General features: G+C 40.4%; 3 protein-coding genes across 12 annotated transcripts in view; 1 reads left to right on the top strand and 2 right to left on the bottom strand.

Moving 5' to 3' along the window:
• Positions 1-5,400, bottom strand: part of cacna2d4a (calcium channel, voltage-dependent, alpha 2/delta subunit 4a) — a 99,390-nt gene extending 93,990 nt beyond the window's left edge. For both annotated transcript variants that reach the window (XM_076875567.1, XM_076875568.1), the window contains exons 1-3: positions 4,444-5,400; positions 3,182-3,351; positions 737-818 (exon numbers count right to left, since the gene is read on the bottom strand). In XM_076875567.1, the coding sequence (XP_076731682.1) occupies positions 737-818; positions 3,182-3,333 (234 nt within the window). In that variant the 5' untranslated portion in view covers positions 3,334-3,351; positions 4,444-5,400. The remainder of the gene's footprint in view (positions 1-736; positions 819-3,181; positions 3,352-4,443) is intronic.
• A 7,065-nt stretch (positions 5,401-12,465) lies between these two features.
• Positions 12,466-24,039, bottom strand: dcp1b (decapping mRNA 1B). 5 transcript variants are annotated; one of them, XM_004548237.5, is made up of 12 exons: positions 23,623-24,038; positions 23,228-23,268; positions 22,216-22,343; positions 17,029-17,095; positions 16,764-16,911; positions 16,395-16,493; positions 16,106-16,231; positions 15,496-15,976; positions 15,291-15,341; positions 14,678-14,904; positions 14,342-14,554; positions 12,466-14,154 (listed from the first exon to the last, which is right to left on the bottom strand). In XM_004548237.5, exons 1-12 carry the CDS (start codon positions 23,779-23,781, stop codon positions 14,077-14,079), a joined length of 1,818 nt encoding a protein of 605 aa, XP_004548294.1. In that variant the 5' UTR covers positions 23,782-24,038; the 3' UTR covers positions 12,466-14,076. The 5 variants fall into 5 exon arrangements, with proteins under 5 accessions (XP_004548294.1, XP_076731609.1, XP_012773818.1 ...); XM_076875494.1 differs by having other exon boundaries at positions 14,678-14,886; positions 15,496-16,231; positions 23,623-24,039; XM_012918364.4 differs by having other exon boundaries at positions 15,496-16,231; positions 23,228-23,265; positions 23,623-24,039.
• cacna1c (calcium channel, voltage-dependent, L type, alpha 1C subunit) overlaps positions 18,265-27,171 on the top strand; it is a 222,474-nt gene continuing 213,567 nt past the window's right edge. For 3 of the 5 annotated variants that reach the window (XM_076875492.1, XM_076875491.1, XM_076875490.1), the window contains exon 1: positions 18,265-19,871. In XM_076875492.1, coding sequence (XP_076731607.1) covers positions 19,748-19,871 — 124 coding nt within the window. In that variant the 5' untranslated portion in view covers positions 18,265-19,747. The remainder of the gene's footprint in view (positions 19,872-27,171) is intronic. The other 2 variants (XM_076875493.1, XM_012918362.4) reach the window with 1 other exon arrangement.

The raw sequence follows: 27,171 nt of genomic DNA, 5'->3' as shown, positions 1-27,171 counted from the left end.
ATAGGTGAGGGTAGGGACATAGATCGACAGGTAAATTGAGAGCTTCGCTTTTATACTCAGCTCTCTCTTTAGCCGCAGCACCAATCCGTCTGTCGATCTCCCGCTCCCTTCTCCCATCACTCGTGAACAAGACCCTGAGATACTTAAACTCATCCACTTGGAGCAAGAACTCGTCCCTGACCCAGAGTGGGCACTTTTTCCGGCTGAGGACCATGGCCTTATATTTGGAGGTGCTGATTCTCATTCTGACCGATTCACACTTGGCCGCAAAACTGTTCCAAAGTCAGTTGGAGGCCATCACCCAATGAATCCAACAGAACCACACCATCCTTGAAAAGCAGAGATGAGAATCTGAGACCACCCAAGTGGAATGTTCCCTTCCAGAAATTCCGAACCAGTCAGCCGACTAATGTAATTCTCTCCTTTTTGCTCTGTTTTTGGTCTCCACCAACTCCAAATGGGAATTTCTGTCTATTTCAATAACTTGCTTGTTTTCAGCTTGCCATGTGGTCCTGGTAATTTGGCTTACTGTGCAGTTTTAGACCTGGTTACTGAAAAAAAGATAATCCAAAAACCTTGCTAGGAGCCATTTCATATAGAAGCTGCTTTTTCCCCCTATTGAACTCCTTACATGAGCTGTGTTACCATACTGACGAATGCAATGTAAATATTAATAGCTCACCCACCTGGCTGATAGTTAATAAAAATGTAACTTCATAGATGAACTGCCTCTTACCTTCTGCAGAAGTTTAGCTCCAGAGTACCTGGCGGACAAAGCAGTTATCTCTTTGCCAAATGACACGGCCCACTGCTGCACCCTGAACAGACAAAATACATTATCAATGGAAGGTAGATACCCTTATATAGGTAAAGACAGAGCTACTAGCTCAAATTAATAAACCCATTATAAAACACTGGAAATGACCAGAAATGTACACAGCAAAACATTTAAGCACTTACTGCACACTCACTACTGACAGAGTGAAGCAGATTATTTGAAGGTGATACTTAAAATAGACATTGTACCGGGTCAAGAGGTTATTCTATGCTCACTAACATGCAGCAATTCTACAAATCCTCAGTGTGAATGCCAATGAGGTAAGGTAATAGAGTTTAGAGAGCAGACAGGATGTGACAGATGGCTTAACCTATGGGGAGTCAGTCAGCTCGCTGCTAGTTTGCAGGCAGTCTTGCCAGCATCGGTACTGAAAACTGGCTTATCATTTGTTGACTTGTTGATATTGTCATTGCAAAATTTGAGCGTGTTCATTTTAAAATGTGAGGGCCAACAGTGTGTAAGCCGTCTGTACTGTCAATATTCTTCTTCAAGAGATTTCGTTTAGTATTACCATTCTGGTTAATCATAATCTTGCCGATCCCTGTTCCTGTTTCAAGGCAGCATCAAGAACTTTGGGTTTCAGTGTCATAAAACAATATTGTGATATTATTGAAGCAGGAGATCATCTCCTCTGACACTGGGTTAGGAAATTTGTGCATTTTTAATGATTTATTTTAAAATTAAACTTATTAAAATGGCTATACTGTAATTTTCGAACCAGTATCTGTACCAGTCAGATCAAGAACAGGTTGCAGAAACAACTTCAATGAACATTAAAAGTATTTTACTTACTTAATTTTTCAATAGAGAAACTTGATTTTATCCCCAAAGAAGAAAAAGATCTATGTGTACACTTATACTGTTTATTCCAGAGCAAAGACGTGTTTTTAGTAACAGCTCACAGAAAGGTGCAATGTTTCCTACTGGCATTAGGGTTGCATAGCCTTAGAGGATAAAGATCTGACCTTCTTGGCCTGAAATGTTCTGGTCGTGACACTGTTAACTGTCACAGCCATAAGGGACCTGCTGCCATTTCTTCCCTAGGCAGAGTGCGGCATTTGGGGCTTAGTGACCTATGTTGGACAGTTGAACTCTGGTGTCCCCAGAGCTTCATCTGCCGTCACCAGCCTGACTGCTGACAACACATACAGTAAACTCTTTAAGCTGTATAACTACAAATCTTATACACTGCACTGAATACAACTCTAATCTGCACAGGCAGACATTGCCTTATGGTTTTGGTCGATAGATGTAAGTATGTAAAGCCTGTTATGCAAACATTAACAACATCCATGCTAACAAAGTGCTGTGCTTCTCAGTCTCTCTCAACCCATTCAATTTTTATCACTTTTACATATACAGTCACACACACATGCACACAAATTCTTCTGCTAACACACAGCTCACACACAAACAAGGCTACTGCAGACTGACAGGACTGTATCGATCTGTTCTTGTCTTTCGTCAGCAAGGCGGTTGAAAACCGTTAAGGCGAAAGAGCTTCGTCTTGCCTTTGGAGAATAAACAAACACAGCATTTTGTCCCAAAAAGAAATATCCACCTGAGATAAACTGACCAGTAATCGTACACAGTCTTACAAAGTCAACACTCTGTGAAAGCAAAACACATTACGCAATATAAACCGGTCCCTCTCATGGGAAGGCAATCATTGTACATGTTTGAAAAGCAGTTTTACAGTAGAAGTAACAAGCCTTGTGATATGTACATATGATTAAATGCAAACATAGCAGGACTCCATCAATCTGTATAAGCAGAGCATTGGTGTTTGCCAGCATGGCTCTAGGTGACTGCTGTGCGTTGACAGCGCTAACCACTTGATCACCATGCTGCCTTTTCCTACACAAAATCTTTTCTAACAAAATAAATTGTAATTTTTATTTTTTTAAAATAAATGTCTCTTTATCTCTAGTCAGACTTATATGTCAGATTATTTGAATGTGGCTGTAGAGAGGAGAACAGTTTGGCAGTTCGCTGTACCCCACAGGTGTCCAGATGGTCCATATGTATGTAGAATAATCAGCCAACCTAGAAGGAACACTATTGACTCATCCATCTGACATATGGCTTTAAGAAGGATCATACTGCACGTAGAGCTGCCAGGGTGTGCACACAGAAATTACCTGATTTAAAAAAAGGCTGTGTGTCTATATTTGCCACTGAATGGCAGCACACTGGGTGCCACTGTGATTCAGGATACAGCCATGATATGGATATGTAAACAAAAACAAATGCAAAAATGAAATTAATTTCAGAATAAATGCAGCTTTATGCAAACACCAGACACCAGTCAACTGTCTATTTTTCTAGCGCAGTTTTACTTACGTTTCTGGTGAGATCTTCATTTGACCATCAGTCATGAGGCACAGTGAACTGGAGAGGATAATCCACATCAGCATCATCAGCCTCCCGCTGTATGGCCCACTTCTGTCTAATTTAATGGCATTCCTAGCTTTTCCCAGACTCCAGCAGTTCATCCCTGCAGCTGCCGTACGCTGGAGAGAAATTGAGGAAATCAGAACAGTGAAAAAGCATGAATTTAGAAATTTAGAAACCTACAGAGAGAGAAACCTGAAGTCTTGGCACAGATCTACACATACAGGGTGGTACACAATGCACCTTCTCTAACCGACATCTACCTCATTAACTGTGAAAAAAGGGTGACCATTAGCATTAACTTCCTCCCTTCTTTGGAATATTTAAAAGTAACAGAATTAGGCCAGCTAGGTTCTGCAGCACCACTTACAGGCTGTGTCTTAGCTAGTTTATGGCAGTAATAACATCTTTATATGAACATTTATCATTTATACCTAGATCACTCTCTGTCAAGTTAGGTTGTTGACTCTTTTGTGCATGCGAATTGAACTATATTCCAGTCATGTATGTTGGAGTTGCACGAAAGCACAGAGTATTATTGCTTCTGTAAAGTCTTGTAGCTATAATACAAAAAATTCCAACTACCACATGCACATCACTGAACTGTTATCACCTTGCAAACACAGTAAAACTAATGTACGTCTTGATCAGGAATGGTTCAATTAATTTTCTCAAGGGGCCACATGAGAAACTGGGACTGTTTTAGGAGACCGGACCAATTCTGTACTCAGAAGGTGTGTTTGATTTGGCAAACTGGTTATTGGATGCCCTTCCAAGGGGATTTGTGTCTTCCTTTGGGGGTTCACCTGAAAGGGCTCAGTATTCATTTTTCGTTATAACAATGCTAAAAAACGTTTTGGGGTTGTATTGAGTTTGATATGTGATGAATGATGAGTTTTCCAGATGCATTTAATGGCACTTCAAGTGCTATAAGGTGAGTGGCACCAAGTTCTGTTATACTCAGTCTCTATCTACAAAACAATTGCATGTATATGATTTTTGGGATGAACTACCCCATATAGTCAAAAGCTGCATTTAAACTTTATTAAACTGAAGTAAAGTGCAGTAAGTTATGGCAGAATTTTGGTCACAGACACATATGTATCACTCTTTTCATTATAAAATATTGGTCATCACTTTGTAGCACAACACCAACTCATCTTAAAGAGCAAAACAAAGAACTTGCTTTCAAGATCTTTTTGACTACTTGCCTGATAGATTATTTGTTCAGAAAAAATCTCAAGGTCCAGTGTACAGCCTTCTGAAAGACAGTCATGTATAGTCCAAATCTTAAGCCCATCAAGACGGGAAAAAAGAGGCTGGCTTTGTCACCAAGCAGGCTAAAATATGTAAAGATCCATAGTAACATTTAGAGAATCTGTGAAAGTCCAAACCGAAAGGATAGCAAAAAATAGAAAAGCATGGGCATGTGACTATAGGTTAAATATGCCATCTTAAAAACATTTACAGTTAACACTGACTTTGGGCTCATGTGGAAAGAACGTGAAACCTTCTTTCCAAGTGAAAACAAAGATGCCATCTGATGCCCAATTTAAAAGCTGGAATATTAATACACAAAATTAAGAAAATAGTTCAGTAAACCCATATTTTCAGAGCTCACAAAAGAACCAAAAAGTATGTAGGTCAAGGAAGAAAGTTGAAACATTGCAAGTGTGAATGATGATGATTCGATGTCAGCTGAGCTGGATGTCCCGGCATACAAAAGAAACTAGAAAGCTTTTGTCTCCAGTGTCAAAGGTCACTTCTGTGCACATGGGATCACAATAGAGCATCTCCATTTTTCTACGCCTCCCTCTCCAAGGCTCTTAATCTGATTTCTGTCCCCCCCATTATTGACGTCTGTTTTTCTTGCTTGCTCTCCGGATCAGCACAATCCGACAAAAATAGGAGTAAACTTCAGTCTTCACACGACTTCCATTATCGGGCAGTGTGATTTTGTTTCTTCCAGGTAAGGCACATGCACAGGTTCCAAAAACAAATCCAACCCTGCTGCAACTTCCAATTATTCTGCCGACCCTTGTGCTGACCTCACGTCTTCACAGGTCCAAAATGCAAAACAAAAAGCACGGGGAGACGACTACGCTGCTGGATGGAGGGTAAGACAGATGGACTAATGGATGCACGGATGGATAGTGGGACTTCCTCTCTCTCCAGAATCTCTCTTCCTCCTCTCCAGCACCAGTTTATACCATAATCCATGCAGGATTAAACCCCTCCTCCCTCATTGCCTCCTTTTCCCACTCCATGCCTCTTGCTCTCTCTCTCTCTCCATACAAGCACGCCAACACAATCTTTCTCTCTCTCTGGCCCTCATCTTCTCTGTATCGCTCTTTGACCCACTGTCTTTCTACTCTTTCTTTCTAGTTGCTTTTCTCTGTTTTTTTCTCTTAATCTTTCTTGTCAGGCTCTCACCTGCTGTTTTGTCTTTTCAATGCTTTCTCTTAATCTCCCTCATTATTATTATTATTATTATTATTATTATTATTATTTTTAACCAAAAAGGACAGTGGATTGAGGCTGTAATAAGAATTCAACAAAGTAAGGGGGGACACAAGAAGGGGATGTTGAGAGGAAGAGGAGGGGAAAGAACACGTTTAACTGACACAATCATAATACAAACACATTGAGACACCTAGTGGACTTTCATTGTCTCACATATACACGTGCACACATGCATTCACAATATTGCAGAATGAATCCATCAGCTCTGTCCATGTCCATATAGCACATTTTTCAAGTATGCTCTCATAGTTCTTTTTTGACTGTTAGAGACACTTTCATTCACACATTCATCCTATAATCCATTTAAAAATTGGTAGTATTATTTTAAATCACTTACTTTTACACCACTGCAAAAAACTGGAAAATAATACTGTACCTCATATGAATGTTGTTGTTTTTTGTTTTTTTGATTTTCAGGGTGCTTTTTTAAACACCTACTACAGTAGGTGTTTAAAAATCTTACTTGTGTGAGCTTTTCTAGGTTTAATAAGTAAGCACTGGGCCCCACTGACGAGATTTCAGACCCCAGAAAACAGCCCAGTAAGAAGTCTGGAGAGGGTTTCCTGGTGCAAACTACAGGGTGGGCCATTTATATGGATACACCGTAATAAAATGGGAATGGTTGGTGATATTAAAGTCCTGTTTGTGGCACATTAGTATATGTGAGGGGGCAAACTCCTCAAGATGGGTGGTGACCATGGTGGCCATTTAGAAGTCGGCCATCTTGGATACAACTTTAGTTTTTTCAATAGAAAGAGGGCCATGTGACACATCAAACTTATTGGCAATGTCACAAGAAAAACAATAGTGTGCTTGGTTTCAACGTAACTTTATTCTTTCATGAGTTATTTACAAGTTTCTGACCACTTATAAAATGTTCAATGTGCTGCCCATTGTGTTGGATTGTCAATGCAACCCTCTTCTCCCACTCTTCACACACTGATAGCAACACCGCAGGAGAAATGCCAGCACAGGTATCCAGTATCCGTAGTTTCAGGTGCTGCACATCTCATATCTTCACACCATAGACAATTGCCTTCAGATGACCCCAAAGATAAAAGTCTAAGGGGGTCAGATCGGGAGACCTTGGGGGGCCATTCAACTGGCCCACGACGACCAATCCACTTTCCAACTGTTCATCTAGGAATGCTCGGACCTGGCACGCATAATGTGGTGGTGCACCATCTTGCTGGAATAACTCAGGGAACATGCCAGCTTCAGTGCATAAAGAGGGAAACACATCATCATGTAGCAATTTCAAATATCCAGTGGCCTTGAGGTTTCCATTGATGAAGAATGGACCCACTATCGTTGTACCCCATATACCACACCAAACCATCACTTTTGTTGTTCCAACAGTCTTGGAGGGATCCATCCAATGTGGGTTAGTGTCAGACCAATAGCGGTGATTTTGTTTGTTAACTTCACCATTCACATAAAAGTTTGCCTCGTCACTGAACAAAATCTTCTGAACTGAGGGTCCTGTTCCAATTTTTGTTTTGCCCATTCTGCAAATTCTGTGGGCCGATCTGGGTCATCCTCGTTGAGATGCTGCAGTAGCTGGAGTTTGTAAGGGTGCCATTTGTGAGTAGCTAATGTCCGCCGAAGGGATGTTCGACTAATGCCACTCTCCAGTGACATGTGGCGAGTGCTACGCTGTGGGCTCTTGCTGAATGAAGCTAGGACAAAAGTTGTATCCAAGATGGCCGACTTCTAAATGGCCACCATGGTCACCACCCGTCTTGAGGAGTTTGCCCCCTCACATATACTAATGTGCCACAAACAGAACTTTAATATCACCAACCATTCCCATTTTATTATGGTGTATCCATATAAATGGCCCACACTGTACATTGTCAGCCACCCTTGAATGGCCTGTTAAGTTGCTGCAGTTTAAAAAGGTCTATTGTCGGCACACACTACTGCCTCAGTAAAAATTTGATTGGCCACATTACCCATATTTATAAACAAGCCTATGGAGTATGATCTATAAAACTGATAACAATTTGTTTCAGTTTGTCATCACATGTTTTATGTATAGAGTATCCAATGCCATTACCTATAATAAAAAATATGGTAGTCTACCAACCACTTATCTTTGTGTTTGGACACTCATGCAAGAGGGACATTAATTTAAAGAAAGACAACAGGGGAACAACATGCATGCCAACAACATGCCAGCTACAGACTACACTTAACTGTTCTTTAATGCAAATATCTAATAAGTCGATCAAATGGCAGCAACTCAGTGAATTTAGGCATGTAGACATGGTCAAGATGGTCTGCTGAAGTCCAAACTGAGCATCAGAATGAATAAAGGTGATTTAAGTGACTTTGAATGTGACATGGTTGTTAGTGAGTATTTAAAAAAACTGCTGATCTGCTGGGATTTGCTTATGTAGCCATCTCTATGATTTAGAGAAAATAGTCTGAAAAAGAGAAGATATGAATTGAGCAGCAGCACCTATAAGGGCGAAAATGCCTTGTTGATGCAAGACATCAGTGGAAAACGGACAGTCTACTTAGAGCTGACAGGAAGGCAACAGTAACTCAAATAATCGGTCTTTGCTGTATGCAGAATTGTATCTGTGAATGTGCGACACATCAAATCTTGAAGAAGATGGTCTACAGCAGCAGCGGGCCACTCCTGTCAGCTAAAAACAGGAAACTGAGGCTACAGTTTGCATGGGATCACCAAAGCTGGAAACCAGAACATTAGAAAACTGTTGCCTGGTCTGATAAGTCTTGGATTTCAGCTGTGACATTTGTATGGTAGGGCTATAAACAACAAGAAAGCATGGATCCATCTTGCCTTGTAATAAAGGTTAATGCTGCTGCTGCTGGTGTAATAGTGCTGGGGGTAGTTTCCTGGCACATTTTGAGCTTTTTAGTACCAAATGAGCATCATTTAAACACCACAGCCTACCTGAGTATTGCTGCTGATTTATGACCACAGTGTGTCCATCTTCTGATTGTTGCTTCCAGCAGGATAACGCACCACGTTGCAAAGCTTAAAGTATTTAAACTGATTTCCTTGACATGATAATGAATTCACTGTACTCAAATTTCCTCCACAGCCACCAGATCTCAATCCATTCGAGCATCTTTTGGTTGTGGTGGAATGGGAGAAGTTGAATTTATCATGTCAATAAGAACTCAAGTCTCTGAGGAATGTTTCCAACACCTTTTTGAATTTATTCTTTGAAGAATAGGGCAGTTCTGAAAGCTAAAGGGATCCAGCACAGTAGTAGCAATCATAGTAACAAAGAGGCCAGTGCATGTATGCGTATATAATTCGGGCAGGTCATAAACACAGCACCCTTCTGCACTTGTGGTATTACAACTTTTCATAGAAGTCCACTCAGGATGCTATGTCTTTCAGTATGAATCGGTATTTCTAATAAAACATAATGTATCATTAAGCTTTATTTAACTACATACATGCACCAACATATAGCTTGAGATAAATACTGCTACGATACACAGATATTAAACTCTCATGTCTTTGCATATTATACTGTACACACCCACCGAGAGAGAGCGACAGTAAAACATCTGCTCCTGCTATTATGAAAATGCTATAAAACAATTTGGCAGTGCACATAAAGCATTATGGCTGTGGTGGACGCAGGAAGGGATCAAATTGATAACAAACAGTTTAGATAGCGACATGCACCATCACACAGAGGCAATCAGGCAAGCATGTAAGTACCATGTACAACCACGCACGCACACCAGTAGTGCACAACAGCTGTGGGACTCCTACTCCCAAGCTGACCCAGATCACTGATGCTAGGGATGAAGTCTAAGCTCTGAAACTAAAGGGGATGATCGGACAACAGCTAACCTAGTCGAGAACACACTTTTGAGGAGGTGGGTGTATCATCAGTCTACAATCGGAGTCTACAATCGAGAGATGGCTTCATGAATAGAAATAGAGTGGTTTGCAACAGGGTGCAAATCACTGGTTACACTCGAGAACAGGAAGGCTAAATTAGTCTTTGCCAGAAAACCTATAAGTGAGCATGCTCAGGAAATTGGACAGATGAATCCACAATTCACTTGTACCAGAATAATGGGGAGAGAAGATTATGAAAAAGAAGAGAAATAGCTCATAATCCGAAAAGTATCATTTTTAGTGGAAGTGGCATGCTTTGAATGATGCCAGTGTTTATTGATGATGTGACTTCTGATAGAAGGAGCGAGATGAATTCTGAGGGATACAGGGCTGTACTCTGTGCTCAGGCTCAGACAAATGCTGCAAAACTGATCAGATGACACTTCACTTTTTTCATTCCAATATTAAAAATATCCTTTTTATGTTATGTTGTCCAATTTCTTTTGAGTATCTGAAAATGGGGGAGGGGCTTAAAAACATCTGAAATTCCTAAACAGCTTATGCAATACTTTTGATAAATTCCTTGAATTAAATCTGGAAGTCTGCACTTCAGTCATATCTTGCTTTTTGATTTAAAGTCCACTGTGGTGGTGTGCAGAGGCCAACTATCTGCATTTAACTGCATGTTCACACAGTTCGGACATGCAGGGATTTAGGCAGCACACAAGTGTACACCAGAGAGAATATGTGTATATTTATTATTTAAGTGAGACTTTTATTATTGGAGAACCTACCATTTGTTCTTCTTTAGTTAACTAATCGAGTTAGCTCCTGGCTCAGTTTTAAATGTCATATTCTTGTTTTTATCTGTGCAGGTGACAATAAAGGAATCTGAAGGTCTTATAAAATGCACTTTTCTATCAAAAAATTCCTTTTTTTTTCTAATCTCAATTTTAAATGTAGCTTGGCATCCTTACTTTATGATTTACATGCTAAACACACTTCTACTAACACTACGGTACTAGAGCAGATATCCCCAAAGAAAGTATTACTCACCTGTGCTCCTGCAGAGTTGGCTTATTGTCCCAGCCTGTGTTTGAAGAGTGAAAGACTGAGACTAGGAAAGTGAGAAGAATTACACGAATATTTTCTTGAAATTTAAAGTAGACCACTGCACAATATCTTCCTTTTGAGAATACAGCACTGACAAAAGTGATCTGGAGTCCCTATACAAATCAGAGACTCCGCCTCTCTGGGCAAGGGCACACACACACACACACACACACACACACACACACACACACACACACACACACACACACACACACACACACACACACACACACACACACACACACCAGAAGTCATTGATTACTCTAGGCCAGGTCTAATAGTCAGCCCTTACATTTAGCTCCATCAGCTAAAGCAATGGTCTGGAACCTCCGAGTCTTAGAAAAAAGAATATGTGTGCATGTATGGGCATCATCCCTTAATAAAAATGTACTCATAAAAAGTCTTAAAAATATTATCCATCCACCCTGACATTCACAAAGATCACCATTAACTCTTTTATTTGAATCAAAGTTTAACTCTGCTACACCGCTACTGAAGTTAATGGTAAGTAGAATCCATGACAAGGCTGGCTGAGGAGAGGAAGCAGGAAGGGAGAGGAGAGGAAGCCTAGTTTTCCCACACTAATCTACTGGGAGGGAGAGCGCAATGAGACTGTGTAAAAAGTGATGTTTGACGTTCCTGACAGTAAATAGCACTTGTGAAAGCAGACTCGGTGCCAGTTCTGGTGATTTTAGCCATATCACATGATCCAAATCTGCAGGCTGATTTTGTTTACATTTGCATTTCTATACAAGAAATCTACTTCTCATCTATGTACACGGCTTATGGCATTGTGAAACCTGCACAGGTTTTTGTCTTGAGTGTTTGGGACACTGAGTTTATGTATAATGAAATGATCAAATTGCCATTTGAAGGCAAGAGCAGTTTCACAAACACAACATCCATTAAGCGGGTACTTCCTGTGCTGATGTGGACGTGATTTATACATAAGCCCTGAAAGTGCGACCAAATGTTCCAGCGTTCCAGTTAAAATTACGCTGATGCCAGAAACCTTATTAAACTGTATTTTACTGTGTCTTTAGTTAACCGTCAAAAACAGGGAGCAATTTATTACTAAAAAAACTCACGCTGTATGATCGAGGTTGGTCTGTTCCATACACTTCACTAGGTACACCTTGCTTGTACAAAGCTTGCGCCCTTTGCCTTCAGATGTGCCTTAACATATCACAAAGGTGCTCTATTGGACTGAGATCTGGTGACTGTGGAGCCCATTTGAGTACAGCGAACTCATATTTAGAACAAAGTTTGAGATGAGGTTATGTTTAAAGCATCACATAAAACAAATTTGCTAACAGGGTATTGTGAGGTTATAATTATTATACACATTGGTTCATGGTGCAGTCAGATAGTTGTTTATACTTGAATTTGTAGTGTAGGCTGTAGAGGTAGCAACTTTAATCTGCCCTCATCTTTTTTTGTAATGAAATAGAAAAGTGAGCTGAGCCACCATCAAAATTGGATCCTGCTTGGTTGTAATAAATGTACCTTAAATAACTTTTCTTCCTCATTCTCATGGTCAATTTAAACTTCAGAAAGTCCTTTTGACCATGTCCAAATGGCAATACGCATTCAGTTCCCACCTTGTGATTGGCTATTTAGATATTTACATTACTAAGCAGTTAAACTAGAGCACCTAATGTAGTGGCTGCTGAGCGTAAATTTACTGAAATTACTTCAGGTTGTGCCCAACAAATATATGAGGACAACAAAAAAACAACAACAGACACAGTTTTTTTTTTTAACATTTAATAGCCAATAAAAATATATTCCAGTTTATGTAATGGGAAAACATCCCAGCCAAAAAGAAAAAAAAAAAAGCCCATAGAAACATTTTAATATTCTGGTTACAGAAACAGTACAGATGAGTTTTGAATTAAAACAGCATCTGACAATATGCTGTAAAATCTTAAACTTTACATTCTGATATACCTTTAAATACATGCTGGTTATTTGTACAATTTTCTTCTTGAGTAAAAAAATAGGGAATAAAATCTTCCTCTTTTTTTTCCTGAATGATATTCTCTGCTTTTGCTGCTGCTGATGTTTCTGCCTGGTAGCTACTGTCCAGGCTGGCTATGAGTTTAACACGCACGTTAATTACCAACTAAAAACCCGGACTCTGAAAAAATGTAGGCAATTTAAGTGCCGAATGAGAAACAACTGAATGAGAAATATCACTTTACGTGGCAAAAGTAGTTTAACAGTATTGTGCAAATGCAATAAAACCTTTTAAATTTTATGTTCAATCTCCACCGGGTCTACAACAAACCTGAACAATTAACAATGTTGCTGTTGATGATTTAATTAACCAAATTTTCTAAGCTTCAGATTATTAAATCATATTAATAGATCACTCTAGGCTTCATTTGTTTAGAACCGTTTATCAGCTTAGGTGATATTTAATTTTCTGAAATCTCTTTACATAAAGCGAACACAAATTCCTTACTATGCGACGTAAACCAATCACCTTTATGCCACTTGATTTAAAACACAGGTATACCTCCAAACTAGTTCTCTGTGAGGTAGTGCAGGTTGTCAGGTTCCTGTAATTTTCTTGTCTTTTTAAGCTGGACTGACATTGACGTTTTCCTTCCTTTCCCTTTCCTTCAAACACATTATAATATTCAGAAAGTGCTGCAAAAAAACCCCCTTTTCTTTCCTTCACAATTTCAGCGATTGCCGGATAAAGTTATGCCGCAGGCTTGCTCGTCCACTTCAATATGCACCAGCTGACAACAGTTAGTTAACTAAAATTACAATGTAGACACTTATCACTGCTCGTGTCTGTTAAAAAGGATAGGAATAAAAGTCATCACGACAATGTAATAACAGATTTAAAAACCTGCTGGTGGTAAAATACACAAACCTGTTATGCCCAAGTAAAATAATAAGAGATTAAAATAATATCTGAAGATGTCTTTTAGCTCTAGACTAGGAAGACTTGTTTGTTAAAGGCTGGCTGGTGTGAGACAACTGACTGAAAGGAAATATTGCTACACTTACTGGAAAAGAAAGAGTATCAGAAACATCCTGGAAAACTGGAAGGTTTGCAGCATGTTTTGTTTTTGCTAAAGACTCAAAGGGTGAGGTCAAGGGTAAAATCTGTATTCAACAGACTAAACCAAATTTTTTTTGAACATGATGTTACTTGTGATAGCTTTGTGCAACAAGAGACTTGGCTTGGAGCAAACAGAGTCAGGCTTCCTAACGATAGAGTGCAGAGGAGGTACAGAGTGTGTGTTTAAGTACGTGTGTGTGTGATTTGGAATAGGAAGTGGTGCATCCATATGAGGTGTAAGAAGTAGCCTCCGGGAAGGGTGCGTGTGTAGAACGAGGGTGTGAAGCTGCATCAATACTTGTTGCTGGAGTCCTTAGCAAAGCGGCTGGCATAGGCTTCATAGATGGAGTCCAGGAATGAGCTGTCGTTCTGAAATACACAAGCAGGCAACTTCATACAAAATCCTCAAGTGTGTGTGTTTGTTTTTGCTTATTCTCTGTTTTTCTCTTTGCAAACAAAACAACTGCACTGATTTGGCTACAACGTGAGCACAACAACTGGACAGCGAGCCCCGTTGTGAAGCCATAATAGACCACAAACTTTAAGGAATAATCACCTGTATCAGATGCAGCAGTGTGGCTTGAAGCTGACTTCTGGAAAGGATTCTGACCTCCTCCTGCAGAGGGGGTCTGGGCACAGTTGAGGGTGTGTGGGAGCTCTCCTGACCAACTGCAGACAACCCACTGCTAGGCTTTGTCTGAGTGAACATACTCGGGGAAAGGAGCAGATTTGGGGCAACAGTGGCTGGTATCCTCTGAGGCGAGATCACCTACACAGACAGGGAGCACTGTACTGTTGCAGCTATCAAGTCACCAATTTAACTAGCATTTGCCATTTGCTCTGTTTATATAATTGATAAAATCAACTACTAACTGTTTACACTGGGCTTTACCTGTAACTGCAGCGCAGCTTTCTGACCTGCAGTGGCTACAGTTGGGTTTGGAATTGTGCCTAAAATCACGCATGCACCCTGGTTTTGGGCTGGCCCCAGGAATCGAGGAGCCAGTCCTGGACAGATCCGAGGTGGCTCACTAGAGGCCAGGCTCTGCTCCTGCTGGACCAACTGGAGCTTTTGGAGGAGCTCATGAGGTGACACCATACCTGGCACGTGAGACAATCCTGACGAGAAAGCACGAAGGTACCAAAAACAAGAATTACTTTTAATGAGCAGCTAAACAGGTGCACCTAATGAAGTGGTTGGTGAGTGCACTCTACAGTAAATCATTTCCAAAAGTGTGGATTTCCGTGCATTGTGCATGCATGTACATGTATGAGCTCCAGTCCTGTGGGAAACACTGCAGGGAAATTACTACAGATAATGTGTCTTGTAACTGGGAAAAAAAATAGTTCCTCTGCAGTTTCTTAATTTAACTACTGTTTATATGTAGTTTCAAATTATTGGAAAAACTGGTTAGAGCTTCAGTAATGATCGGCTTAAGTTTGTGCACAACACTAAAACCCTGCTAGTTAGCGACTGCAAACAATAAAAAACTTGAATACTATACCTTGTGAAGGTTGAATGACTTGATTACTGGTCACCTGAGATGACAACAAACCTGGTAAAGCAAGGAGAATCCCATTAAAACTATAGAAAAGTTATTCTTCCCATAGTTTATTAGCATTGTAATTATAAAAATGTATGTAGCACACTGATTCAGTACAGGGTTAGCTTGTTTGTTTGTGAACACTTAACACAAAAGATTTTCCCACCTGTTCCCTGTGCAGCTGGAGCAGTCTGGCTGTTTTGCTTAATTTCAGGTTGAGAATTGGACAAGCTGATAAACAGCTGCTGGCTTTGTTGTGCTTGAAGGTGAGAGCGTGACACAGAATTCACCATTACAGGCTGGGAGGAGAGATGAGGGTTCTGCTGTAGAGAGGAAGGGTTGGAGCAACAATTAGGGGCCGCAGAGGAGAAAGAGGTGGTGGGTAGAGGAGGTGGTTGGGTTTGGAAAAGTCTCCTGATTGGATCAGGATGAAGCTGATGCTGGTGATGGTGTTGTTGTTGCTGATGGTGGTAAAGATGATGGTGGTGGTGGTGATGCTCCAGCGGCACCCCGTTGTCACACAGCCGGTTCTCGGGGGACTCGGACACGGTCTGAAGCACCCCTCCCACAGTCCCGACACCTCTCTGTCCCTGCATGAGCTTTGCGATGGCCGGGCAGTGCTGCTGCTGGTGAGCGCTTGAGGGACTCTGCAACAAGCCAGAAACAACATTTGCTCCATCTTCCACAGCCTTGATTCCTCCATCAGAGGCCACATTTCTGCCAGAGTTCACTGTATCATCGTAGGTGAGTGTGCGAGCTACAGGCGGGCGAGATACTTTTCCCGCTGATGATCCCAGTGCTGGAGCATTTGCAAAAGGGTCAGAGTCAGGTTTAGTTGAACGTTGCTGAGAGCCAAACAGAGTAGCCAAAGAAAGAGACTTGGGCTCAGCACCTTCATTGTCCTAGATGAGAGAAGCACAGTAGAATAAGAAAGATGATGAGTTAGAGGCACAAACAGAAACAACACTAGCAGGGTTTTATACACAACAATGGAAGAAAACCATTACAAACTCTCTTTTGTACATGAAAAATGTGATTTTAACAGGGTTAAACTGGGTGTTCTACCTGAGTGTTTGGTTTAACGGGTATTGGTTTAATCAGGTGGGGGTTTCCATAAAGAACACTGCTGCCACCAATCTCCTTTGGCTCTGAGGTTGATTTTTCCTAAGACAGGTGCACAGAGAGAATAGACAAAGGACAGACAATTAACAAAATAAGTAAATAAATACATAAAAACTATATCACAAAAATTGCCAAAAAAGTAGATTACTATAAGTGACTAACTGAGGATCCTAGAAAATACTCCCTGCATCCTATAGGTCTAAATGAACAAATGTAAATGCAAAGATTATTAGGGCTTAGCTATTCCCAGCATTTTAATCTGTGTTGTTCTAATTGTTTTATTCTCTTCAAAATCCTACAGTGTGCACATACCTTATCATACTCTGTGCGGGCTTTGGTTAACATCTGGATGATGTCCACTCCCTTTGCTTCACCTTTTCCCCCTCCCCCTGCTCTTACTTCTCCTGGGGATAACCAACCACCCTGGGACTGAGCCAGGACCTGCTCCTGCTGGGTCAGACTGCACACATGAATAAAAGAGTCTTCTGTCAAGCTTTGGCAGCTGGTCCATAACTCATTAGTCATTTTTAAGCACACCAAATCTTGTTTTGAAGATCATCCAATTACAGTTACTTACATCTTCATCCTCTGGGCGATGCGCTGACAGTCCTCCTTATCATAGAACCAAATCCCATGGATTGCCACTGGGGAAGAAGACAGAATTGAACTTTTGAGCACATTACATTAACAAAAATCCAGCAAATTATTTGCAGTAATGACCCTGTTGAAAATCTAGTTAGCTTGGTGTAATAATAAAACTGTCTGCTCAGTCCAGGTCAGCAGACAACAAAATGAGTTTCCCAGACAATTGAATGAATGTGTAGCCATGCTGTAGCACAATTTTGCTGCAATGACGTCAGTGCAGACCTAACAGATAGATAAACTGTTTATTATTAGCCCTGGTGGGTATAACCCCAGGGTTTAAAATGAGTCATTTCCCAGCCAAGCCAATAGGAACAAAAGCCAGCGATGCAATTATACAATGAAACATGGGCCCCAGGAGTGCCCTGATCTACGTAAACACGGTCAGCAAGGGAGGAAAAAGACACTTGCCCAGTTTTGTAGATGGGATGAACTATTTTACAAAGTGATTAATTTTACTGTTTGCATTTGTGCTTTCTTTTGAAAAATTTATCGTTGTTGCATAACCACTTAATTGCAGCCACTAAGGAAGGGCTTAGAATTTTGCATGGAAAAAATTAATTTCCCGTGATGTTCTAAAGAAGCCCAGATCCTGAAGTCGTTGAACTTTTTCCTTTATCAACTTGGATGTTCAACCTGCATGACAAGTTTATCAAATGAGAAGACATGTGAGTGGAGGGCTCTAGCAATACTCATGGTGCTACTCTGCCCAAGACAAAAACAACTTTGCTGCTGTTTGTTGATGTCTGGGGAAGATCCCAATCCCCAAAAAGAAAAGAGGCAAAGAGTAAAAGATATGAGAGTAAATTAAGTACAGAGAAAAACTTAAGTAACGCAAAGATAAGTAAATAAGGTAAAAAAAAAAAAAAAAAGAACAATCAGTGGGGTCTATACCATGACTAAGTTCTTATGTAATCCAATTGAATACAAGACACATTCCCACACACACACACAGACATGAACAAAAATACACACCCACTTGGCTACAAATGGGGCTGGGTAAGGCATCGAGGTCAAAGTGGATGAGGGGAACAGACAGAGAGGGAGAGGCTGAGACACATACGTACACAGAGAGTTCAGTTGAGCCTGGGAAAATAAGCCCAGGACCAAATAAGTAACTGCAGTGGGAGGCTGACTGGTGGAGCCAGAGCCACTTAGTGCTCAGTGTGCTCACAGGGGATGAGACTATTCGACAGAGACGGAGAGAGACACGGTGAAAGTCTGACAGCTGGAAAATGGAGGAAAAATGAGCAAGATGAATGGAAAGAAGTGAAGTGTGTTACAGGGGAGATCGTTAAGCACATCAAAATAGAAACATGTCAGTGAATACTAAAAAGAACCTGTGACATTTCAGACATTAGACACTCCATTTGGCCAGCATGTTGCTCTCTCTCAGTCTCAAAGAAAGGGAGAAGAAGATAAGATAAAAGATGTGCATGTGCTTTTAAAATAGAAGACTTCCACACCAACAGGACCTGTAGAAACTATATCAACAAGATAGGAAAGAGAAAAAAAGAGTGAGGGCGATAGAGCGATACAGAGAGAGAGCGAGCGAGAGAGCCGAAAAGTGGTTGTGGCCATAAGGTTACAAATTCGAGAGGGAGAAAGAGAGAGCTCCACTCGACACTGGAAATTGAAAGAGAAAGACAGAGGGGTTTTGAAATGTATGCCTCGAGCAAAGTACCAAACCAACTCGACCGGGAACTCCACTGAACGGCCACGTGGGACGACAACTTCAGCAGGACTACAACTTAAGCTTGAGACTGATATCAGGAAGAGTGACAGCTTCAAAAACCACCACAGACACAGCCTGTCTGTTACGGTTTGAACAAAATATATTGGAAACCCAGCAAAGCCTGTAAGTGATTCACAACTGAACCTGTGTGGTCCTTTGAAACCCTCTGCGCCTACGATATAGCAGCCCATCAGAAAGCACCAGCCTTTAGAAACTCTTCAACGGGACACTTTAAAAAAAAAAAAAGTCTTGTGTTTTATGTTTGAGAAACAACGCTTAAAGTTGACATTTCAGTTACTCTGTTACTGTGAGACTGTTTACCTTTAGTAGAGTCATAAATTCAGCCAAATTTACAAGCAGAAGTGATGACCAAGATAAATTTGGTACACTTTCACTGCAGTATGAGATCACCTTTGTGAAGGAAGTTCATAGTATCAGTCATGAGGAAGAGTAATAACATCCTTTTCGCCAGCGTTTAGTTTCCTGGAGGTTTTTCAGGATTTACGTGCTCCTGAAGTAAAGCAAACTGATGCTGTTGCATGAGAGGACATTTCAGGGAAAACTGGAGGAGGAGTAAATATTGACATTCACAGCTAGTAAAGTCTCATATACCACTTCTGTTACACCTTCCTCTTGAGACTTAACTGCAAGGATGTTCAAATTGCTCTTCTGCATCTGAAACCCTCATAATAAAGAACTACTGGGAAACCTGTATGTGTACAACCTGATATTTACACAGCGCCATCAGTAGATCTGTGGTCCTAAAGAAGAAAAAGGAAGCGGAGCATCGCGTTTGGCATCTATTGGCCAGATAAGTAATTACTGGCACTGCTTTTTAATATCAGTTCTGAGCAATTTTTACGTTGTGGAGACAGAAAGAGGTAATATCATCATCGGACTGTGAGAACACTGAGAGATCATGCTGAGGGGCCTGTTTGAGAGGAAACCTAAACATGAGAGGCTGCAGGAGGAACCCGAAGTCAGATTTAGAGGATTGCTGGTGACAGAGAGAGACCTGGGATATCGATACATCCCACCTGGAGGTAAGAATCTCCATATAGCCATTGATGTACTTCTTAGATCTATGACATACCAGACATACCAGTGGATTACATACCAGACGATCCGACCCACATCAGTGTTAAATCTAAGTGCTGATATTAGGGGTGGAAATGACTGATTAGGATGATGCTCACGACCTTTTACCTGTTTTATTTGTAGCACTTTGGTCAACATTGTTGGATGTAAAGTGCGTTATAAATAAAGATGCTATGCTATGCTATCACAGTACATCGATTTGTAATACACTAGAAGTCCACATTGCATGAAAGCATCTGTGCAACTGAAGAGTAAAAAGCACAGAAGTCAGGGTGTGTCAACTGTCATTATCATATCATTTTAACCGCACATCGATTCATCTTATTACCTCACTGATGTTTTTCCACCCACTGTGTTGAAACAGAAGTCTGTTAACTTCTCATCACCTAATCCTCATTCATTTGTTAACCACTGCCACAAAAAGTCATTAAAGCGCGACTCTGGTAAGTCAAATTTGTGAGTCCATTTGACATGCTTATGCATGATAATAAAAAGGCAGATTTTTGTTACCAGGGTACAGATAGTATAGTGCAAGAAAAAACAATACAATTTACTGCTGGACTGATAATGAGTTCTAACCAAAGCTGCAAGAAAGATTCGAAAATTTGTCAAAATCATAAAAATTAGATCATACAAGATTTAGCTCTATATTGCTCATCAGCAACAACCAAAATTCACAAAAATCAGCTGAACAGCTGTATGTGAATAACGGGGCAACTGAACATTACAAGTGCAGATGCTAGACAGGACTCTAAATAGTCTTCCTTTTAATCATGTAGACTAAGATATGTGCCTGGATAAATAATGCCTTGCTTTGGGCAAATATCTCCTCCCTAAATATTGCCTTGTTCTTTGGTATATCTCCGTGCTTTATTTTTAGCATTGGTTGCCACTTTGTGCCAACGGTCATTCCAGGAAGTTACAGCAGCGCTGAGAGCAACATGTTTATCTAATGATAAGATTCCACGGCCCCGTCCACACAGAGGTCATGGCGCATTAGGACTGGCAGCATTACCAGCAGCTTATGATTCAGACAATGAAGAACCATTTACAGCAATATAAATTTTGGCCCTGTTTATGCAGTTTTCTGGAAGGACACCACACAAACACCATCATCCTGGAACCGCTCAGTGAATGTTGGCTTAGTCATGCTGAACTTGAGATGTTTTTCACAGCATCTGAGGTGCAGTTTGTGTGGTTGTTTTAATACCATTGTTTGTTTCTGCTACTATTGTTTTGCATAGCTCCTTTTCTGATGTTTTATCATCTTTATTCAATCATCGTAATCAAATAGAGTCATTAGGGTAGACCATTAGGTTTGCCATGTAACCACCGACTCTTTGAGTCATAACTCCTCCCCATAATTGCATTTTATCAGAGGAAACCATCATTAACTGTGTTTTGATTACTAGTTTTATATGCTGTTAAAGTTTGCTCCTTCCATGGATAAGCTTGTTAGCTCACTTTAGATTCATTCTCCATTACTGATGCTCTGACCACAGGCCAGCGTTATCACAGATCATCTTTAATGCACCCCGAGTGCATTTAAGGCTGGTGCAAAAGGTGTAATGAGGTCACTGAGCAAAGTTTATGCCAGACGCATCATTGCTCTGAGCCTTCAGGATGTTTAATAATGGCTTTGTGTCAGTAAGAAAAATGAAGCACTACAGTAAGAGGATCGAAGCAGGCACAAGGAATTCAGTGGTATCTAAACACAGCATTCCACCTGCCATTTACTAAGCCTGATGGAGGGAGACCGAGGCAGGGAGGGAGGTCTGTGTGTGCCAGCGACTTCTGAGTGTATGTATGTGTGTTTAGATTATCAGTGACAGTTGCAGCGTATCTAATCTCCGCTGGCTGATTTTGTAGTGCTGTCAGACTCTTGTCCCAGAGCCACACTCAACAATGTGTTTGTGTATGTGGGAGCCATATGTAGGTCTCGGAGTCAGCCTGATAAAATTCACTGGAGTACCTTAGCTTAGTTCCTTATATGGAATTACTAGTTCCTACTTTAATGAAGTGCATGCTGGACTCTTTGGGCACTTTTATCATGTCATCATCTTTTACATCGATATCTTGTGGATATCGATGCAGTTGTCTTTTTTTAGTGTAAACATTTCAAACGATACAGAGTCTTTGATAGTCTTTGAATTGACTAATCTTCAGAAGTTTAGGTAAAATACTTTACTTCCCCTTTTGGTGTGATGGTAAAAACACTAGCAGTAAGAAAGCACAGTTCACATGGCATTAAATCACTGCAGTGTATTCAGTCAGTCAGTTTCTCCTTACATCGTGCGTTGCGGTAAAGCAGGAACGGGTCCTGGAGCTGGAAGTCCAGGTCTTTGGTGAGTGGCTCTGTCAGATTCTGCATGCTGAGCCGGTTCATAATGGTAAAACCATGCCTAGGAGAGGCCAACCTGAAATTTGAAGACAGCAGAATATAGTGTCATATTCTATGTAGTCCTGTGGAAAAACTAAGTATGTCACGTAGCTTGCAGAACCACTGTCAGCAGTAATAATAATTTCACTGTCTCACTTTATCAGTCTCTCAAATCATTGTGGAGGAATTTTGGCCCACTCTGCTTTACAGTGGAGCTTCTTTTCATTGAGGTTTCCAGGCATTCATTTATGTGCAGCTCTCTTAAGGTTCCACCACAGAATTTCAGTCATGTTGAGGTTGAGGTCTGGACTTTGACTGGGTCACTGCACCATCTTCATTAGTTTCTTTTTCAGTCATTCTGTTGCAGATTTACTGCTATGCTTGGGATTATTGTCATCTTGCGTGACCCAATTTCAGCCAAGCATTAGATGTCAAACAGATGGCCCCAGATCTGATCCTCATGGTGGGCTCAATTACGACAAGGTATCCAGGTCCTGTCACTGCAAAACAAGCCTAAATCATCAACCCTCCACCACCGTGCTCGACAGCTGGTATGATGCGTTTGTTCTGATATGCTGAGTTTGGTTTTCTCAGCTCTGTGCATCTCCACTTTTGCCTCATCTCTCAAAAGGACAGGATTCTTGTGGTTTATTCAGATGCAGCTTTGCAAACCTAAGCTGTGCTGCTATGTTCTGTTAAAAGAAAAGAGGCTTTCTCTTGGTAACCTTGCAGTTTCCCTGAGCATTGCTGCACCGCCAAAACTTTTGCTTTTGTAGAGGTCACGTTATATATTATTATAGTTTTGTATATTATCAAACTCAGTTCAGTTTTGTTACGTCCCGTTCATGCCAGCTTAACAGTTTGTAATTTAGTAAATGTGTCACAAATGACAATGATTAACAGTGTTAATATTTTCATTACCTTGTATATATAAAAAGAGTACCTTCCACTTCTGTCTTCTCCTTAAAACAAATAAGACAACATTAAAGCAACTCCATGTCATAATTGCTCAACCTTATCTCTGTTGATATTAACTTGTGCACCAGCTCGCTATTCTTTCAAAAAGAAGTCCAGTATTTCGACTTTTTGTAGGTGACGAAATAGTCAAAATAGCACATTTCAGGGAACTCTCCAAATATAATGTGAAGTAAAACATAACATAGCAACAACAATTTTTATTTTTATGGAAAATAACGTTAATAACAATAGTCTCTTACTCCTATAAGCTGAGTTAGTTTCAATCTGTCAAAGCGCGCCGAACGGGCAGTGACAAAGCTAAGTTAGCACATGATACATTCACCAACCCTCCGGCTTACCCACTCATTTGTCCTGTTGTTGTAAGTATACAGGGCAACTTGGCTCGCCAGGTCCACAATGTTATTGATGTATGGGTCTTGTCGCTGCAGAGCAGCCAGACTTATATCCAGTCCTTTAGCGGCAAGAGAGCTACTGCTACCTGCTGAAGTCGCTGTCATTGTTCCCTATGGAGACGCTAGCTTGTCAACTAGCTTTAACGGCTACCGACTCACAGTAAGAAGAGGTAAAATCCAAACAAACGGAAAGGAAAAGGGAGATAAATCGATGGCTGCACAGTATTCTATTTTTCAAGTTAAAAATTGATAGTTAAAAAACTAAGTCAAGCGCTCCCTAGCTCTAACTGCTACGAGTGAGTTTGAAAATGGCCATATTTCACCGAGATTGTAAACAACGAAGACGTGAGTAGTTGCGCAGCAGCTGCCGATTTCAGCCTTGACAATCAACGTCGAGAAATCGATGGAGCTGTCCTGCAGTCAACTGCACTGAATTTCCTATATATTTCCTTATACAAACCGTCCATGATTATATCAGTATGTACATTATGCTCTCTAGCTGCAGGTAGCATTCATTTAATTATATCTCTGTCGTCAGTACAGACTATACTGACGTCAGATGAGGTAATGTTATATCAAAAGGGCTTGCTAAATTATTTATATTGTCTATATATAATAATGGTATTGTTATGTAGTGTGTGTGTGTGTGTGTGTGTGTGTGTGTGTGTGTGTGTGTGTGTGACAGAAAGAAATTATATTTTGCTGTACACTGAGAGTTCATTAGTATTTTTTTTTTAATTTAAAGCTATCTTGTTTCATGCTACATTAATTGTGTGTGTGTCCTAAAAGTAAGCAGCTGACGTTTCTCTTTTATCATTCACCTTTCTGTTAAGTAGGGTATATTTCAGTGATGATTACTGATGGCACCATATCCTCTCTAACACCACCCTTCAAATGCACTAGGAGGCGCCAAAGGGATGGCTAAATCGGGCATCCATCCTTTCCCATTTCATCGCAAGAGCTGGACTTGATCTAAATGCAAAGGAAGAATACAAACAGGCGTATTTGTAAGAAGGCTTACATTGCAAATATATTTAATGTCTTGTTGTCTACATAAAAAGAAGAGTAGACACAAGCAGTCAAAAGCAAAACCACTTATATTCTAAAATGGACATCTATCCATCTTAAAAGATTTCCGTTTCATAAGAAAATAACCTCTGTCTCAGTGTCGAGATAGATTTTTCTTAATTGCATTTTTTTTCTGGTTCTGAGTCACATCAGGTGTTTTTCAGCCATTTGTGCTCAATAAGGAGTGATAAAGAGGAGAGAAGAAGGGCAAAGGCTGCCTTTTCTTGAAAGTCTTTTAGTGTCTTGTTGGACCCAGTTAAGATAGCCTACTTAGTGAAGTTTTACAAAGTTGACAGTTACAGTGAACATTTGTCAGGCATTTTAAAAGGATTTCATTTTTTTTATCTCACTGTTATGCAAAAATCTTTTTCCCCTTATTCCTAGGTCATTTCAAACTGTTTCTTCTTCTTTTTGGTTTACATTATCTACCAGCTCTAGGCTTCAGAAATGAGACACATCCTGCCTGAAATTAATACTCAAGGACAGGACAGTAACTGATACAGGAACAGGACTTTCAGGACTGTAAGTTCTTGAAATTCATCTCAGCAATTGCCATATCAGACAATATCACCTGACAATGATTCTCTATATTCAGTTCAACACATTCTGTTCTGTTTCAAGGGTGCTTGAGCAGGCATAGCAAACTCTTCAAGTGAACATATGAGCCCGGTCTCATTCCTCTTCTTCCTTCTGATAGTGATTGCACAAGACGTAATGCTCTGACTTGAAATCACAGAGAAGCTCTTCATCACTAAATTACTGTTTAGCTTTATATAGGCACTTCTTCTCATTAGTGTAACAGTGGTACGCTAACAGTTGCTTCAGTAATTAAACCTGGCACAAGTCTGACATGTAAAATCAAGAGCTGTATCAGAGTGTCCTTGAGAAAAACAATTAAAAAAAAGAAAAACATTCAGCTATTCACTCAGCCCAAGAAACACTGGATAAAAATATCTGCTTCAGATGTTTTAAGGTGAAGGGTTCACCACGCCAAGGCTGTACACAAATCCTTCTCTTAAATATGAATGAAACACTTCCAGGTCAGGCCAAGACACGCATGTCTCCATTAAGATGAAAATAACCTCCTGGTGATTTAGCATGAGCCTATTTGTCAGAGATTTAGTGCTGTGTGTGTTTCAAGGCGCACATGCACGTCTGTCGGAGTGTTATTTATCTGTTTGTTCAGGGTGTGAGTTAGTAAATGATGAGGCTAATGACTTATCCATCAGCAGGTCAATACTGCCGATAATCAGTCAAGACTGAATAGATGTCTTTAGTGGTGGACTAGTGGGGACACACCATGAGATGCTCATGATTGGCTCCCAGGCAGAAATGATGCATGGATTTATCTGGTGGACAGAGTGTTGGAATAGCAAGATTTGGATAAGCATTGTTTTCTGGGGTGTTGTGTTTCTATATGCCCACTGTGCTATACTGTACTAGACATATTGAAAGATTATTTTATATATTAAAGGAAATGCAAACTGATGTGTGCTGAAAAGAAAAAAATAGTAACATCATGTAAAACACTGTTATATGTACATATTTAAAAGTACTAAAAGTACTCATGTAAAAATAAATACACCTTATTATTCAATAGTTTGTAGAACCCCCTTCAGCACCAAAAACTCCTGTAATCATTTCCTGTAGGACCTTACAGGCTCTCACATCATTGTAGAAGAATTTTGGCTCACTCTTCTTTACAATGTTGCTTCATTTCATTGAGGTTTGCAGGCATTTGTTTATGCACAGCTGTCTTAAGGTCCCACCACAGTATTTCAATCAGGCTGAAGTCTGGACTTCGGCTGGGTCATTGCCACAGCTAGATACTTTTATTTTCCAGCCATTCTGTTGTAGATTTGCTGGTGCACTTGGCATCGTCCTGTTGCACGACCCGATTTCAGCCAAGCTTTAGCTGTCAGACTGATGGCCTCACATTTGACTCGAGAATGCTTTGGTATAAGCTGGCTGCTACTTATTTTCTTGATTCCCGTGAAAGCAGTGGGGAAACCTGCAGCCAGCTGAGACTGAAGAAGTCACTTTGATGAGTGTCGAAACGGTTCTCCCACTGAAAACGCTACGTCCAGATGAACAGAATCAACCTTTGGAGATTTACTTACCTGGATGATTGAGAATGCATCAAGATGAGAGCGTACTTTGTTTTTCACAAGTCTGCATAGAGTCCAGTGAAAACGTTCTTTGTCATGTGACTGTATCATTTATTACTTTAAGGGAATATCTTTGTAGGTGAGATAATGACCACAATGACTGAATGAGCCTTCCTACATTGTTCAATCTGGGACTATCTTCAGCCATACATCTAGATACTGGTAGACATTACATTTTTCTTCTAGGTCCTCATTAGACTTTAAATATAAAAGCTTGAGTTTATACAGTACCATGCAAAAGTCTTGAATCACCACTCAT

The sequence above is a fragment of the Maylandia zebra genome, linkage group LG17, assembly GCF_041146795.1.
Source record: "Maylandia zebra isolate NMK-2024a linkage group LG17, Mzebra_GT3a, whole genome shotgun sequence".
Classification (NCBI taxonomy): Eukaryota; Metazoa; Chordata; class Actinopteri; order Cichliformes; family Cichlidae; genus Maylandia; species Maylandia zebra.
The sequence above is the reverse complement of the archived record's forward strand: the minus strand, read 5'-3'. Positions and strand labels throughout refer to the sequence as shown.